Genomic DNA, 16,956 nt, shown 5'->3' on the forward strand with positions numbered 1-16,956 from the left:
GTGGGAGTTTTGTATTTGCACCAAATTTAGAATACAAAAAAGAGAGACACCTTTCACCCAAGCTGCCCAAGTTACGCAGATCAAAAGAAAGAAAATAGATTTTGCTCCTGCCTCCTCCTCCCTTTTGCTTTCTTCCTTTTTTCTATCTAGTTTGTTTTTCACCCTCTTGTTCTGCCTTCACTTCTCATCTACCTCATCGCTATCTGGAGCCCGCATCTTAACATATTTTTCCAGGTCGTCCTAGCAACGGTGATGAAATAAAAAAATTATGCCTGCCCTTGCGCGTAGCACTACAGCGAAATTATCTCTTTATCTTTTTGAGGCATCTTCGCACCCATACATGCTCGAAAAAGCTGCTTGACGGTACGCTCTTCAGGTTCACTGAGATGTTGAGATACTCGCAAACCTCTAAAGCAAATGCACTATTTTTGCATCTGCCAGAGGTTTGGGTTTAAATTCTGCTGCTGTTGTCAACTTTATTTGTCATCTTGATGTGTTCAGTAAGATTTTACAATTGTTTTTATTAGTGCTGGCGTTGCGTTCGCTGAATTTCCATGTTAACTTCTAACATATGAAGAGAAATCATGAAAATGTTTACCCAGTTGGTGCTCTCTAAAACAAGATTTTGAAGACTTTTGTAGACGCTGCACCGGGACTTTTTCAGTCTTGCTTAAAATTATAGTCACAAGTGTACACCACTGTTTGTAATAAAAAGGGGAAATCCGAGCAAATTTTTCCAACGTCACAAACAATACATACATGAGATCTCATTAGACAGACCCAAAGTTGGCATGCACGAGGTAGTACTTCATGTGCATGGTTATTAGTTCAAAAGCCACTTGTGGAACAATGGGTCATTCATTTGTAATGATTTTGTAATGGTTTTATAATCAAATAAGAAAGAGAAGACGCAGCTCCTCCAGAACCACTAAAGTCCTCTGTTGCTCCTTGCACCCTTTTTGACTAAACAGCAAAGTGCTAAAATAATAACCCACAAATGTGTGGGTTTTGTAAAACAGCTTGTTCATTTTTAAGCAAACTATAACGATTGGTAAATATTTTTTATGGAAGTTCTGTTTTATGTGTATTGTAATGTTATTTAAATCTGAAGAAAAGCTTACATCTGAGCGTTATAGTAGAAAGCAAGGTAAAGGTACATTTAACAAATAACTTTATTAGGTACACCTGTTTAACCGGTTTATTGACGCAAATAGCAAATCAGCTAAACAGATGGCAGCAACCCAGTGACTTTAGGAATCTACACATAGTAAGGACCACCTGCTGAAGTTTGAACCAAATGTCAGAAATGGGATTTAGTCAGTTTGAATGTGGGGTTGTTTGTCCAAGACAAGATGGTGTGAATATTTTAAAAACTACAGATCTATTGGAATTGTCATAGATAACCGGTCTCAGGTATACAAAGCTTGGTCCAAAAAAAGAGCATTTTAGTGTTCCGAAATTGTGCTGACCAAAATGCCTTGTTGAGAATCGACAGGCTGGTTTGAGATTATAGAAAGGCACAGGTTGCTCTAAAAACAGCTAATTGTTACAGCAAAGGTATGCAGAATCCATCTCTGAACATACCACACCTCAAACCTTGAAACAGATGGGATAGGACATTTTCTTGGCACACTTTGGGCCTATTAGTACCAAATGAGCATCATTTAAAAAACACAGCTTGGCTGAGTATCGTTGCTGACCATCTCCATCCCTTTATGACTAACAGGATAATGCACCATGTCTAAAAGCTGGTTTCTTGAACATGGCAATGAGTTCAAATACTTCTATAGCTTAGATTTGCATCACTGATGTGCAGACTGTGTCTGTCATGTCCATACGGACCAAAATCTCTGAGGAATGTTTCTGAAAACTTGTGGACTTTGCCATGAAGAATTAAGGGAGTCCTAAAGACAGTTAATTGCCAGCACTGGTGAAAGTATAATATTCATGTTGCAACAGCCCACTTTCACCTGTGAGCAAAAAGACAAAAGAATTGCTCTGGCATGTTCTGGTGTTGGAACGAGAGTTTAATGCTCCCAAGATGGAATGTATTTTTGTGTGTGTACATCCGTGTGCATAGCGATGTCCTAATGGGCAGGGTAGATAAGGTAATAAATTGAAAACATGGCAAATTAGAGATCTAAATAAAAATAAAAAAGCAGAGCCTAAAATTAGAAAAATAGATGTGAAGACATTTAAAAAACAATGTTTATGACAGTTTGACAGGTTGCTCTGCTCGGTTTCCGGTCCCGGTGTGACAGGTGACACTTACAGCGAGGTCAGGGAGCCAGATAAGGTTGCTGAGTGATAAGTGAACCTCTAGTTGTCATCTTTGCAGGTTTCCCATTTACACGTCTGTCTGCACTGACACCAGACAGCTTTACAAACTGCTGAAACCTCAGTATTTTAATATTAATAATAGTATATTTTCTTTCGTCCTCTACCTAAAAAGATCCACACTAACACTTTTTTTTTCTTGCACTGCAACAGCCTTAGATGCTAATATTTACAACACATTTGGTGTGCCATGAATTACATACTAAACATTGCTGTGAATAGAGGCCCCACACCCTTTTGACACACTATATGTTTTTTCAATGAAGCCCTTTGTGCTGGAAGAGTGTAACATATTTTTGGAAACCTTTTTTTTTTTTTCTTTGGAAGCATGTTGCCTGCATTCTGGCATGAGAGCGCACAACAGGCTGGTATCGCCTGTGTATGTGGGATGACTGCTGCTTTGGCTCAGTTTTGAATGTTTTGGGGCCTGAAAGAGATGGAGTGTTGCAAAGAAGCCACTTATTTCTAAACTCAAAGTGGCTGTTTCTTTTGCACCATCTTCAGTCCCAACAGGAGTTTTATAAAAAGGTCCCCGAAATGCCATTTCAAGCCCTCTGCCCACGCATCTGTTTCACTTAAAGCTTTGGTTTTGAGTTGTGTAAGGGCACATTTGGTTTTTTTAGACACTTCAGAGACAGAGAGGTGAGTTTAGCTGAACTCCAGTTTTGCTGAGGCGGCGCACGCTGCACAGGCAGGTGTGATTTCAACATGGGTGCATTCTTCTATGTGAAGAAAAACCACACGATCAAAGTGTAGCACACTGAATCTAGTTCATAGACAAAACCAGCCTTTTTTGATCATTTTTGTTCTGTCTTCCCTTCTTTTTCCATCAAGTGTGACAGACTTTTGCATTAGTGTTTTATTATAGATCTTATTGTTTAGTCTTTATTCTATTGAAGTATACATAGGACCTAGGAGCTGTTCCCTTTTCTTAAGCACTGGTTGTAAGTTGTTAGAATGTGCTGCAGAGGCCTAGAGGCAGCGCCTCTTTTTTAAAATGGTGATTTCATCAGTAAGGAACTCATACAGAAGACAGACTCTAGATTCACATACTGTATGGAGCCACTGGCAGACAAGGGAATGCATGATGAATGAGACTGTTGTACTTAGAGGACATTTGGTTCCACTGCTTTCCTTCAGTCTGACCCAGATTAGAAGGTTTATTTTGTCCCTTATCAGACCTAAGTGAATAATTAGAATGAATATTTAATAGTTTCAATTTTAAGACTGGACAGTATTGAGATGTGACATTCTGTTTGTCCTTAGTCTCTCCTTTCTATTGTACTGCAGTGTGTTATAAAATCTCTAAAAGTAAATTATGCCAACAGCTCTTGTGTAAGAACTTGGTTGGAATGCAGCATTAACATTGTATGGATGCAGGGCATTATTATCTACAAGCCAGAATTTTAATACCTTCAACCAGTAAGTAAACTTCAGAACTCGAGAATGTTGCCTCAAACCAGAACCCTTTGGCCTAAGCTAACACTTACCTCAGTAAATCCTCACACTGGCCAGCATCAGCACAAACAACAATACACTCCCTTGATGTAAGCTGCATCCGAAAAGCCTCCTTCAAACACCCTCTTGCATCTGTTCCACAGGCAGTGGCCCTATCCAGCTGTGGCAGTTTCTCCTGGAACTGCTGACCGACAAGTCCTGCCAGTCCTTCATCAGCTGGACAGGCGACGGCTGGGAATTTAAGCTCTCTGACCCAGATGAGGTGAGAGGTTGTGACCCTCCTAGTCACTGGCACACGAGATGGGAGGTCCTAAGTGCTTGGCCAGATGAATAAGATGTCTTTTTTGTGAAAACAGTTGCCTCTTGTTTCTGACTCCAGTAATTATTTAGCATTATATTTAGGCTGGTCTTGCATGAATAGGTCCTATTTAAATATATGACATACATATATTCCATACTTTCAACAGTACTTTTTCACATTTTGTTGCACTACAACCAAAAACTTCAATGCATTTAACAGGGATTTTATAACAGACCAACACAAGGTTGTGCATAATTGTAAAGTGGAAGAAATCCTACATAGTTTTCAAAATGATTTATAAGAACAACCTTTGGCATACATCTTTGAACAGCAGTCAGTCAGCGTTTCCCCTGATTCTCAGTTGGATGAACTCTAGGTCTGCTCTAGCATATGAGTATACATTGATCTAAACCATTGCATTATAGCTCTGGCTGTATGTTTAAGGTCAAGTGTAGTCTTAAGTCATTCGGAGCCTCTAACAGTCTGCAGTAGCTTAGTTCACCAATCTTTCCATGAACTCTGACCAGCCTCCCTTTTCATGTGAAAAAAGGATACCCTCAGCATGACGCTACCACTCCCATGTTTCCCTAAGGCAGAGGTGTGTTTAGGTTTATGTGCAATGTTAGTGTTCTGCTACGCATAGCATTTTACATGTAGGCCAAATGTTTAACCTTTGGCCTTATTTGGTTAGAGAGACTTCCTCCATATTTTGCTGTCCCCTACATGGCTTTTGGCAAACTGCAAACAAAACTTCAATTTGCTTTCAACATTTCAACAATCGCTCCACTCTTCTACAAAGATCAGATCTGTGGTGTGTACAGCTAATAGTTGTTCTTCCACCAGAGCTGTGGATCTTTGCAGCTCCTCCAGTGTTTCTCTGGTTACTGTTCCCTTTGACCTGCCCGTCAGTGTAGGTGGACAGCCATGTTAAATTGCATACACATGGGCTCTATTTACTGATTACTGGTAGGTGATTTCTTAAGGCAGTTAATTGCCCTGTATCGCGTTTAGGGATATCAAGGTAAAAAATATATACTTTTAAGAATTTTATTTGTAAAAAACAATATTTAGTTTTTCTTCCATTTTACAATGATGTGCTACTTTGTGTTGATCTACACCATATAAAATTTCCATCAAATTACTTTGTGGTACTTAGTTTGTGGGCACAATGTAACAGAATCTAAAAAAGAAGAAGCGTGAGATGTATTGATACTTTTGCAAGACAATTCATATGGATTTATTTTATTCTGATGTGCGGCTTCTTTCTGCCTTTGCAGGTTGCCCGGAGGTGGGGCAAAAGGAAAAACAAGCCCAAAATGAATTATGAAAAACTGAGCCGTGGCCTGCGCTACTACTATGACAAAAATATCATCCACAAGACATCTGGGAAGCGCTACGTCTACCGCTTTGTCTGTGACTTGAAAAGCTTGCTGGGCTACACACCCGAAGAGCTGCACGCCATGTTGGATGTAAAGCCCGATACAGATGAGTGAATGCAGAACTAGTGAAAAAAGCAAAAACAAACTGAGGACAAAAGTTAAGGAGCCACTGGGACTGAGGCTGTTTGATAGAGTTGGTAATCCATTTTTCTGGGACCGAAAAGTTTTCAATAACTGTATGGTCTTTGTCGGGTTTGAGCTCCAGTCTTTCAGACCAAGTTTTAAAAGGAAGGCAGAAGCCAAAAAAACCTGTATTCACAACTTGTTGGAATTGAAGTGTGTGCATGAATGTGTGTGTGTGTGTTTGTGTGACTGTGTGCGAGTCTGACATATTACTGGTATTATTTAGCAGCTCAAGATAAATGAGATGCTGTTGGGTAGAATTATCAGGTTATCTTCTGTTCTGCTTAAGTAGCAAAGTGAGGGAGGCGAGAGCTCCGACATACAAGGTGTGAATGAACCAAGTTGAGAAGGAGCCTTTGTAAAGTAACTCATTTCATTTTTGAGCTAAGCAGGTGAAAGGTTCCTGCTGAGATAACGGTTGCCAAAATGTCAAAACTGAACTGATATTTACGTCCATTATCACTGTTTATCTCCAGCAAGGGGAGAGCTTTCAGCAAGGACCAAAAAAAGTGTAATGTAGGATTTGATGTTTAAGGACCATATGCTTGTGCCAGTATTATATTATTAGAGCACCAGATGTATGTCTATCAGACCGATTACTGGGCAGAGTATTTTTGTCTTTAAGTGTTTTGAATTAGAATTCACCATTAAATGCCAAGTTACACTGTTCTGTTCTCATGGAGCCCAAAGCAGATTTGAGTCAGACAACACTATAGACACACTGGCCCCATGATCTGTCAGGTTGCAAGAGCCTGTTGGATATTACTCATACCCAAAGAGGTCTGAAACACAACCGAAAGTAGTCGTTGCTTCTGAAAGTGACGCTTTTACCTTAATGTACATGTCGCCACCTTGCTAGGGATACATTCTGTGACTGAAACATGCATTTTTGCATATGCCTCCATTATTAGCAAACTGTAGACAATCTATGTGGGGAGAATCAGGATTCTTTGGTGCAAATTAGTTGAACAATTTTGTCAGTTCACTGTCCATATCAACCATCATTTTGATGATGTTTTAACTGTCTGCTTGTCCTGTAAAAGTTGTAATAGTTATTGGGTGATTTTTACACAACCCTAAGAATGTCAAATGTGGGTCAATTTTTGTCTGTTAGGCAGCACATTTTGTCCATAAGAAGGGAACTAGAATAGTGTGATGGTACAATGTAAGACAAAGAGAAAGGCAATATACCAATGTTGACTTTAGAGAATGAAAACTTGGTAGGTATGAACAAGGTCATGGAAAGGAGTCTGTGGATAGTGCAGGTAGTGTAGGATAGGCAAAAGAAAGGACACAAGATGGCTTGAATGGCTCATGCAGGGCTGATGGCAGACTAATGAGATTGTAGTTTATGTGCATTTTATCAATGAACAAAATAATATATGTCTCAGAGAGTGCCGTATTCTAGCAGCACATTTATAACAATTCACTGGTTACATTTTTGGCGAATTGGCAGCGGTTTCCTCCCCAAACAGTGGGAACAGTGTCGGTACACTGGGAAATGCCAAAGTTGAATATTATCCTACAATACAATGTTATTGTTTACAGTGGCTGAATGTTACCCATATGGATAAAAATAGCTTTGCAGATGTCTATTTGTACAGATTGTATTTCATAATGCTTTATTGGGACCCGAATTACACAAATAATCATGAGACAAAGCAGGAATAATAACTAAAACCCATGTGAGGTCTTTTGGCTGCAGTGCTTTGGGTGTCTACAGCGTTTGAAGACATGGAGCAGAAATTTCTCATGAATTTGGAAAGTGTTTTATCTCTTCTTTTATATTTGTGAAGCAGACAGCTTTAGGACAAAGTCTTTGCCAATTCGGGTGCAGAGAAGACATGCTGTATTTGTTCTTCTTGTCTAACTAGTAAAAAGCTCCATCGTAAAAAGCTAGTAAAAAGCTCCATCGTTATCGAGCACTGACTCTTAAACCTGTGTTGCTTTTACAATGCAGAGAGTAAGATCTTTCAAAATGTATTAAACTGCACTGTGTTCATTTCTTTCTATATGTTGTTTCAAACAGTGTTTCTTCTTTTATTGTTGTTTTTATTTTGGTCATGATGTTCATTACAAATGAAAACTTTATTGCCTATAATTTTTTTTAAAACCAGTTTTGTCAGGAACCATTTTGTTGTTCAGTGTGGGAGACTACAATCTGCTGCAGGACTTGTGTTATCAGTGACACGTATATACAAACCAATATTTTGTGGTATATGCATATCTCAAAATGGATTTTAGAAGGAAAGCCTTATTTTTTTTTTATGGATGTTATTCTCTTCTGTATATTTTATAGTGTCTTTGTATTTTTGTTATGAGATCATTTTTATTGTATTTAGTTCACAAACATTTGAATATTTTTCAGTAATTTATATTTTATAAAAGATGAGAGACGCAGACAGCTGGTGCTTTCATGGGAATTTAAAGGTAGCGCAGGACAAAATAATGTAGCGGATTTTTTTTTTTTTTTCAATTGTCTGTTTTGGTTTTTTTTTTTTTCTTTTTTTTTATAAAGAAAATGGACCTGTCTGCTTGAGGAAAAAAAGCTGATGCTGGCCCATCAATGATTTCTGCTGGAAAGGTTTTATAAACTGTAGCTTCTATTTCTAAAATGTACTTAATGTACTTCAAAATGTTATAAAATATATGTGAAGAAAGATTTTATCACTCTGTGTGGTGTTTTATTATTCATCCAGCCATTTAGAATTGTCTCTTCTCTGAAACATAAACAGCTGGGTTTAGAAAATAGTAGAAGCATTTCATTTCTAAATAGATTTGATTATATTCTTTTCCTGGCAGGGCAACTTAGGTGAGCTGTTTTATTCAGAGTCAAAGTAGAGACCTACAGACTAAGAAATACATAGGATCAGCACCAAAAACCTCCATGTTCAGGATTCGGTTCAGATTTTTTTCATTCACATACTATTGTTATTTTTTTATTATTGCTTAAATATTGCAAAGCATTTCCTTGTTCCAGGAATTTTGTGTGTGTTGCTTTTAAGCAGCAGTACATAAGATAAAATCCAGCTTTTCCAGCAAAAATACTTAATGCACTGTTTCCAATTTGGTTCTGATGACAAACTGAAGAGCTTTTTTTTAAAGCCAGGTCAAGGAGAGAGTCCACTGGCCAGCCTGAAGATGAATGTTCTGGTTGAACAGCCAGTGTGTGTCAAGATATTCCCCATCAGTAGGGTCCAAAGCACCTGCTGAAGTCCATTTTGGTTCTCAGAGAGGGGACACAACTCTATGAATTTGGACAAAAGTTAGGAGTCTTCATATCAATTTTGTAATGCTAGTACTGTAGTGGCAAGCTGATGAACCAAACATGTCTCCCTTGCAGTTCACAGATTTTTTACTTTCCACACCTTTACCTTTTAAGATGGTTTGGTATTTTGAACTAACATTATTACTTAGACCCTGCGATGGACTGGCGACTTGTCCAGGGTGTACCCTGCCTCTCGCCCATAGACTGCTGGAGATAGGCACCAGCTCCCCCGCGACCCACTATGGAATAAGCGGTAGAAAATGACTGACTGACTGACTGATTATTACTTAGAGAAATACATATTTTAACATCTGTGTCTCCAAATGTCTCCTACAGAAAAAAGTATCTGGCAGTTGTGCTTGATGGGTCCCAGACATTACACCGCTATTCTGTGTTTTTGTGAGGTCCCCATGGGAGGACACTTACAATGACATGAAAACTTGCCTTTTGAAATATCCTTGTTCAATCTCATCAGTATTTTAGAAAGTCCCTTTTAAACCTTTCCCATTTCCATTTGTTTTGTGATGCTCATGTATGTTTGTATGTGTCAGATATATCCATATAATTTCCAAGGTTCGAGGTTTTCAACCAGAACATTTTATTGTAACAAAATGAACAGAATGCTGTAGGCAGATATTGAAATACAAGCCGACCACAATCGCCCAGTTTTAACAAGTGTTTCTTCGAGCTGATAAGGGGATGTAAAAATAAATCTGACACAATGGGACTCAATCATGTTTGTGCAACCTCTCATGTAAATTCTACTAAAGATGGAAAACCTGCAGGGCCATAGCTTTCTGCCTCAAACGGCACAGATGGTTTGGCCCCTCTGCAGCAGAGTAGAAATCATTAGAGAAATCCAGGTCCAGGTCACAGTATCTGTTTATGTGAATGGAAAAGACAAAGCAGAGTCTACATTTCCACATCCTAAAGACAAACACAGATTTAGGATTTGTATTTCGTTAGAGACAGGTTTACATATTTGAAAGATGTATAGTTTAATTCCATATTTTATGTAGAAACGTAAAATTGAGCAAAGGTGCTGCCTTTGCTCTCGATATTCTCCTCTCAGTGTTTTTCTGGCAGAGGGCAGGCTGAGGTTACCAGGTGGTTATTCTCCTATTCCACCTCCTCGCTCTGACTGCGGTGATGATTGAAACCAGACATGATTCTGGGGCAGGTTTTAAAATACTTTTCCAGACAGTGCAAACTCTAACAGACCATTGTGATACCACTCATGCCCACCAGCTCCACATCCAAACACAGACACAAAGCTGGCTCATGAAAAATCCTTTTCCCTATCCACCCCGTCTGTCTCCGCAACAATGCTTATATCATCCACAGATTTAACAAGTGTTTTAAAGTGGGGACTGCAAACAGCAGAGGAAATCTAAGGAGAAAGTGAGAGCAGTCACAACTGAAAAATGACAGACATCTCCTAGCTGCTCCATCCAAAACTATCACCTCTCGTGTGCAGCTCACAGTCCTTTGGATGGCTGTATGTGGCTCCTTAGTCTGATTTCAAAGTTAAATAATTAGTGAATGGGTCTTACCAAGTTGTGTCTGTCTTCTGCATGTAGTCCTAGCACCACTGGAACAGACAAGGGGAGATCAGAAGAATGCAATAAAAAAAGTTCCTTTGAATTAGATTTATTGACTTAAAGAAATTCCTACTGTATCTATCCCTTGATTATTATAATCTATCTAATACTTGTATATACCAGCTAATTGTGGGCAGAATTTTGCATAACACTGTACAAAATAACATTAATCTGTGTGAGGTATTATTTAATTGCTTCTAATTACTGCTCCTTAGTGTAACTCTAAAACTTCATTATAGTTTTAATGTTTATCATTTAGCGAGACATGTAATGGAGGTATAACAAAACTTACTTAAATTTGTTTCCAGATAATATTAGCTCAACAACAAAAAGTGTACAATGCAGGGGAAATTTTGCAGCTTAGTGTGCAGCTCTCAGACAGTGTGTCCAAACGTTTGGCTTGTAGTGTGTTGACAGGATAAAAATTAGGGCCTAACACACCTTCTCTTATGCATAGACCAGAATATGTCTATTTTAACTTCCTTAAATTACTATCCCCTTAATCAAAAGATAATCTTTGTGACGCACAAGAGACCAAGTCAGTCGTTCCATTACGCAGACGACTTGTGAAATATGGACAATGTGTCTCAGGGGGACCTTAAGAGGGCTAGGCCCAGTGAAGACCCCAGTGGTGTCAAGGGATTGTGAGTTACTGTAGGTTTAGTATTACCCTCAAATGTGAACCCTATCATAGAGTTTAAACAGAGCAAATACATTCTTTTGGTCATGTTTATTAACTCAACACGTTGCTTTAATCAAAGTTCAGAACTTGAGTCTGTTGAGTTATCATACACTCCATTCAGAGCACATTGTTAACAGCTGTCAAAATGTTAACCAAGTAAAATAGAATTATAAATGACCCATTATTGTAAAAATTGATTTAGCATTTAAAGGCTTTAAGTTTTATTAAAGTTTATAAATCAATCATTCTCATAATCTATTAAAAATCAGCCTGAAGGATAAATCCATGACCTTCATGTTTAGCAATATGTCACTTATAAAAAAAAAGGACAAGTAGATTTATATTTCTCAAGATTAGCATTAATTTAGGATCAGGCCTTAGATTAATGAGCCTTTCAATCAAGGACTCCATGAGAGCTGAATTTCTGGAATCAAGAATTAAACTTCTTATGAATCGTTGTAAGATCTATACATGAGTGTTTAATTAGATAAAAGAAAAACAAACAACAAACAGTAGTCTAACAATAGTCTTTGTAGATTTTGGAAATTCGGGGACACTGTTTATTTTGACTAGACCTGCTGTCCGCCAAACTTTTCAGACTGACCTATGGGAATTGGTTCTTATTGGTGAACTAGGCGTTCCTGTGCACTAGTCAGGTGTGTTTAAAAGGCCTACAACATATATGACGCTCATCCTCAAGGAACCAGAATTTGCCACAGCTGTCCTATGAAGCCTAAAAATTTATGAAACAAACCTAAGAGACTTTGAGCAATAAATTGTCTCAGCCCTGTAAATAATATACAATGATTTTCTTTCTGAAGCTAATACAAACTAAACAGACTTTAAAATATCAACTATTGGTAAAATGTATTGTTTCAAAAAACTTGTGCTCTAGCTCCTTTGCACTCAGGGTTGACATGGTCTCTGTAGCTTCATACCCACTCTCGCTCTTTCTGTTATTTATGGTAGTGTTGTGTCTGCAATGTGTTGAATGACTTGTCTTGGCAGGTGTGGTGGCTGTATTATCCAGGCTTATGAAGGGCAGATTCAGGGCATCTCCTGCATTGGCTGCTAATTTGCATTTTTATTGCCGCTGTCACATCCTCAGTTAATACACCATTGACTTCCTCAGTCACCCTTGGACCACACAGCTTCACCTTGGTATCCCACCTGAAATGAGAGTGCCTCCTGGCCCCTGGATCTACATCGGCTTGAGCTCTGGTACCATTCTACCTGGCATTCTTGGACGGAAATGGAGTGTCCTCTCATGTTAATGTGGACTTTCCATTAGGAAAAGATGATTGATTTGTGTTGTACTGTTTCTGTGAATAGGAAATAGAACAGTACAATAGAGTAGAGTGATGAGGCTTTGTGTGCAGGTGAGGCCACATGCAAACTAGAGTGAGACTGAATCAGGGAGCAGATCAGGGGGGGAGGTGGGCGAGATGTTTGGAGACGAAGAGAGATGGAATAGAAAGCTGAATGAGGGAGGGTGAAGGTTAGGAGGTGAAAAGGAGCAAAAGAGCAGCAGAGGGTTTTGAGGTGTGAAGGGATGGGGAGACGAGTGGTGAGAGATGGCAAAGGTGTTGAGGTGCTGAACGGCTTTCATTTCAAACTCTGTCTCCAGATGACAGCAGAAAAGAGAAGAATCTTTAAGTGAGCTTGTAATATTCTTGGGTTTAGTGAAGAAGCAGAGAATGATTCAAAAGCCAATTCATTGAAGATATAATTCAATATCCACAGCTGCTGCATTCAGAAACAGCCTCATATGGAGCAAGCATGACAGTCTGAGGCAGAAAGAGTTTGAGATGGATTAAAACAGCCTTTGGTCACTGTCCAGTCATAAATGTCAATGTTTTCACTTTTATTTCACTGTGAGTCAAGTGGGATTCAGCAACTTTCCCAGGACATCTGCTCCCAACACCCACGTTTGTTCCCTCATCCAATGGAGGAGCTTGATTCACAACTAAGACCTGTGGGGGCTTTGCTGTGATTGGCCCACCCGGACCAGAGCCCAGAAAGGGATGGCTGAGCCCTGAGAACTTTCCGAAACATTTTCCTCTCTTGGCTTTCAACAGCATCTGCTTCCAATCAACGAGAGTGACTGCTTTGCCTTTTTTTCTCTGCTGTATGACTTACATGCAAATCTGATGTACAATGCCTAGCAAAAGTATTAATCCCACTTGAAGTTCTTCCCATTTCTTCCCATTTTGTTAATAACAATTTAAAAAGTGTGGCCTTCATTTATATTCATTCTCCATTCTTTGTAGAAGCACCTTTCACTGCTATTATAGATGCATATTGGCACATCTAGAGATTTTGAACTAAACTTTGAGTGAACCCATTCTAACACATGAATATGCTTTAATCTAAACCATATTATTGTAGCACCAGCTGTATGTTTATGGTTGTTGCCCTGCTGGAGGGTGAAACTCCTTCTTAGTCTCCTTTTCTCCAGAATTTCTTCCAGAATTGCCCTGTTGTCAAATCAAACCACTTCCTTTTCCCTACTAAAGAAAAACATCTCCACAGCCTGTTGTTCCCATTGCAATTTTTCCTTGTATGGATGGTGTGTTCAAGGTGTTAGTTTTCAGCCACCTTCTTTGCATATACAGTATGTGGCCATTTGTATATCACGTTTGGCCAACCTTAGACAGGACTTCTCATTGCTTTCTCTCAACACTTTGACAATCTTGCCACCTTTTCATAAAAGCCAGATTTGTGGGTTGCACAACCGATATTTGATTCTCCCACCTGAGTTGTGGATCTCTACAACTCCTCCAGAGTCATCACGAGCCACTTGGCAGCTTTTTTTAATGCTCTTCTTGCCTAGTCTCAGTTTAAGTAGATACATGTTAAATTAGATACTTATAGACTCTATTTAACAACTATATATTCAAAACAATTGCTTGCACGTTTATTTAAATGTACCATGGCAAAGGGTGGTTGAACAAACATTTTACTCATACAAAAGGTTTAAAAAAGAAGTATTATTGTCATTACTCTTCACAGTTCTGTACTACTTGTGTTTGTCTGTTAACCAACTCCATCCATCCACCAGCTATAGCTACTCTGTTGTGCAGGGTCCTGGGAGTTAATACCTGTCTCCAGCGGCCAATGAGTAAGAGGCGAGGTACACCCTGGACAAGTTGCCAGTCCATCACAGGGCAACACATCGACGGAAAAATAACTATTACCACACACGCTTATTTAACTGGAAACATGTGTCACTGTTATTTAGTTTCTGGAAAAGAACTGACTGCAGTGAATGTCAGCAAAATTGGGAGGTAAAACAATGTAGAGCATGTGGTTTAACTGTTGCCCTCAACACTTCAAGCCACCATGTTCATGAGAAACTAAAAGGTCAACATGATTTACCACAGGTGCCTGTGCAAGTTGTACTTGTGCCTCTTATTTTCATTCATTAACCGTTTAGCCACATATTTTGTCATTACTGTTGATTTTAATGACAGCCACAACAAGTATACAAACTGCAGTAACACTGCTTAATATAAAAGGTATGTTCCACAGATATTTGGAAATGAGCATTATTATACACTGTAACCAAAGAAAAACAAATAATGCAAGTAATAGGAACATGACCATGAAACACTGCAGTGCAAAGAGTATGAAATATTTTCAATAGAAGTATCACACGTGCTTATCCACAAAGTCAAAATTATTCAACAAAATTCCTGTTGATAAAAGAACTTTGGCCTCCAAAGCAGATAAAGCTATTACCAGTGGCTGCCTGTTTTCAGGCTTCCTCCCATTGACCTTTGACTTCATCGTCCTGCTCCAGCTGGACACATACTAATTTACAGAGCAGTAGAGCCTTCTGGCCTTAAAGCACAGATCTAGGTCAGACTTCCCCAATAAATCTGCCTTGTGGCTTTTCAGGAGAAAGTTCTTATGTTTCATCGTACTGCCTTTGCAATTGTTTCCGGAATTCTGATGTGAACTGACTGTAGGTATTCAAGTTAGACGATATGCATAAATATTAATAAATGAAAGATATTTGAAAAACTTTGTATCCTTTTCCTTACACTTCACAGTTTCGCTCTAATTTTTAGTGGGTTTATCCCATAAAATCCCAAGACATTGAAGCTTCTTTGTAACATGATCAAATGTGAAATAAATGAAGGGTATGAATACCTTAGCAAGGCACTGCAATAACAATTACAGTTTAAATATTGTTCTTTCTAATGCAATCTGCAGCAAATAATCATGGGATTTTTTTTCTGCTCAATTAAATGTCGGGACAGTTCTGTGACAGAAAACAAACTTTCTTGATATGCAGCATGATGATAAATAATTTGTGCAAAACTACAGCCTAAAGAGAAGAAATGCCATTTAAAACTTGGAAAGAGATGATTTCATCTCAAGGCCTAGTTTGTGCTCAATTGAATAGATTACAGTCATGAGCCAAATGGTATTAATTCTCAGCTTTAATATTGCTATTAGTCCCTGCTCGCTTTCCATTACAAAATCCCCTGTACAGCCAGTTTTCCTTTGTAAAAAAAGTGCTTTGTTTGTGAATAAAAAATACATGGACAAAAACAGGAAAAGTTTAATAAAAAATACATGGACAAAACAGGAAAAGTTGAAGAATGATGTTTCAATTATGCTCAAATCTTTACTCATAATACTGATGTGAGTTAGTTTGTGCTTTTTTAAATTTCCATTTCTTTTTTATTCTTCCTTACTCCGCTCAAAGTTTCTGAAGTAGGTTTGAGTAGCATTAAAGTGGTGATTTCATTACGTAAAAAATAACTAACAATTTGCACCAGCTCTCGCACCTGATGATGTGGCTCATCACATATATGCCATGTTTTTGTAATACTAGATGTTGAGCAACTGCTTCAGACAGATAATTGCTGATTGTGATTTTTAGCAAATAAACTGAAAACGAAACAAAAAAAAAAAAAAAAAGACAACGGAAGAATATTTTATGATCTGACTTAAAAAATGGAAAAATCTATGAATAATCCCACATGGACTATAATAGGTGAACATTAATGTTTCAGCCTTTGGTACTTATGAAGTTAGTGTGTTCTGGGAAAGGTCAGAAACACTTGTGTAGAAACATGTGTATGACAGTAATTGACTATTATTGTTGCTGAATGTCAGTTCAATGTCTTTCCAAAACTTTTCTAAAAGGAGAGGGAGCAACTAGAACAGGAACAGAAATAGATGAGGGCAGCTCCAACCTGTAATCATGCAGAAGGTGAATCTAGAAAAAAAGAAAAAAAAAAAAAAGCATTACACCACAAGAAATGCTGAAAACAGCAGGGATGAAGGAGATTAGCAACTTGAAAAAACTTCTACTTTAAATTGATGGCGCAAGAAAAAGATCAAAATCATCCTCATCATTTAGCAACACATGTAATGCAAACAGCAACTATGCAAAACATGACTTTTAAGAACACGAGAGATTAAGAGGTAGAAAAAGCAAAAGTTGTACTTTCTCCTTGGCCATCAAAATCACACACTGGGTTGTAGTAAACAATGACTTCGGTCAGTATGTATTCAACTGACTTACATACTGTTTTCCTAAAGTTAGTTATAATTTTTTATGTTCTTTGGGCCTCCTACAACATTGATATTGTGTACCTAACTCAGCTTAGTTATTTTAACCCTCATGATCTCCAGCTTTCTTCTTGTTCCTTGTCGGCTGCTGTGAAATAAAAACAAATGTATGAGGCACTGATCATTCGGTTTGGTTTCTTTACATCAGACATATGATG

The 16,956-nt window shown here is 38.3% G+C and overlaps 1 protein-coding gene across 4 annotated transcripts in view; it reads left to right on the forward strand.

The window, feature by feature from the left end:
* The window catches only part of ets1 (v-ets avian erythroblastosis virus E26 oncogene homolog 1), a 43,208-nt gene extending 34,883 nt beyond the window's left edge, over positions 1-8,325 (forward strand). For all 4 annotated transcript variants that reach the window (XM_047392199.1, XM_047392198.1, XM_047392197.1 and 1 more), the window contains 2 exons: positions 3,939-4,057; positions 5,374-8,325. In XM_047392199.1, the coding sequence (XP_047248155.1) occupies positions 3,939-4,057; positions 5,374-5,589 (335 nt within the window). In that variant the 3' untranslated portion in view covers positions 5,590-8,325. The remainder of the gene's footprint in view (positions 1-3,938; positions 4,058-5,373) is intronic.
* Positions 8,326-16,956: the final 8,631 nt, after the last annotated feature.

Source organism: Girardinichthys multiradiatus, chromosome 18 (genome assembly GCF_021462225.1).
Source record: "Girardinichthys multiradiatus isolate DD_20200921_A chromosome 18, DD_fGirMul_XY1, whole genome shotgun sequence".
NCBI lineage: Eukaryota > Metazoa > Chordata > Actinopteri > Cyprinodontiformes > Goodeidae > Girardinichthys > Girardinichthys multiradiatus.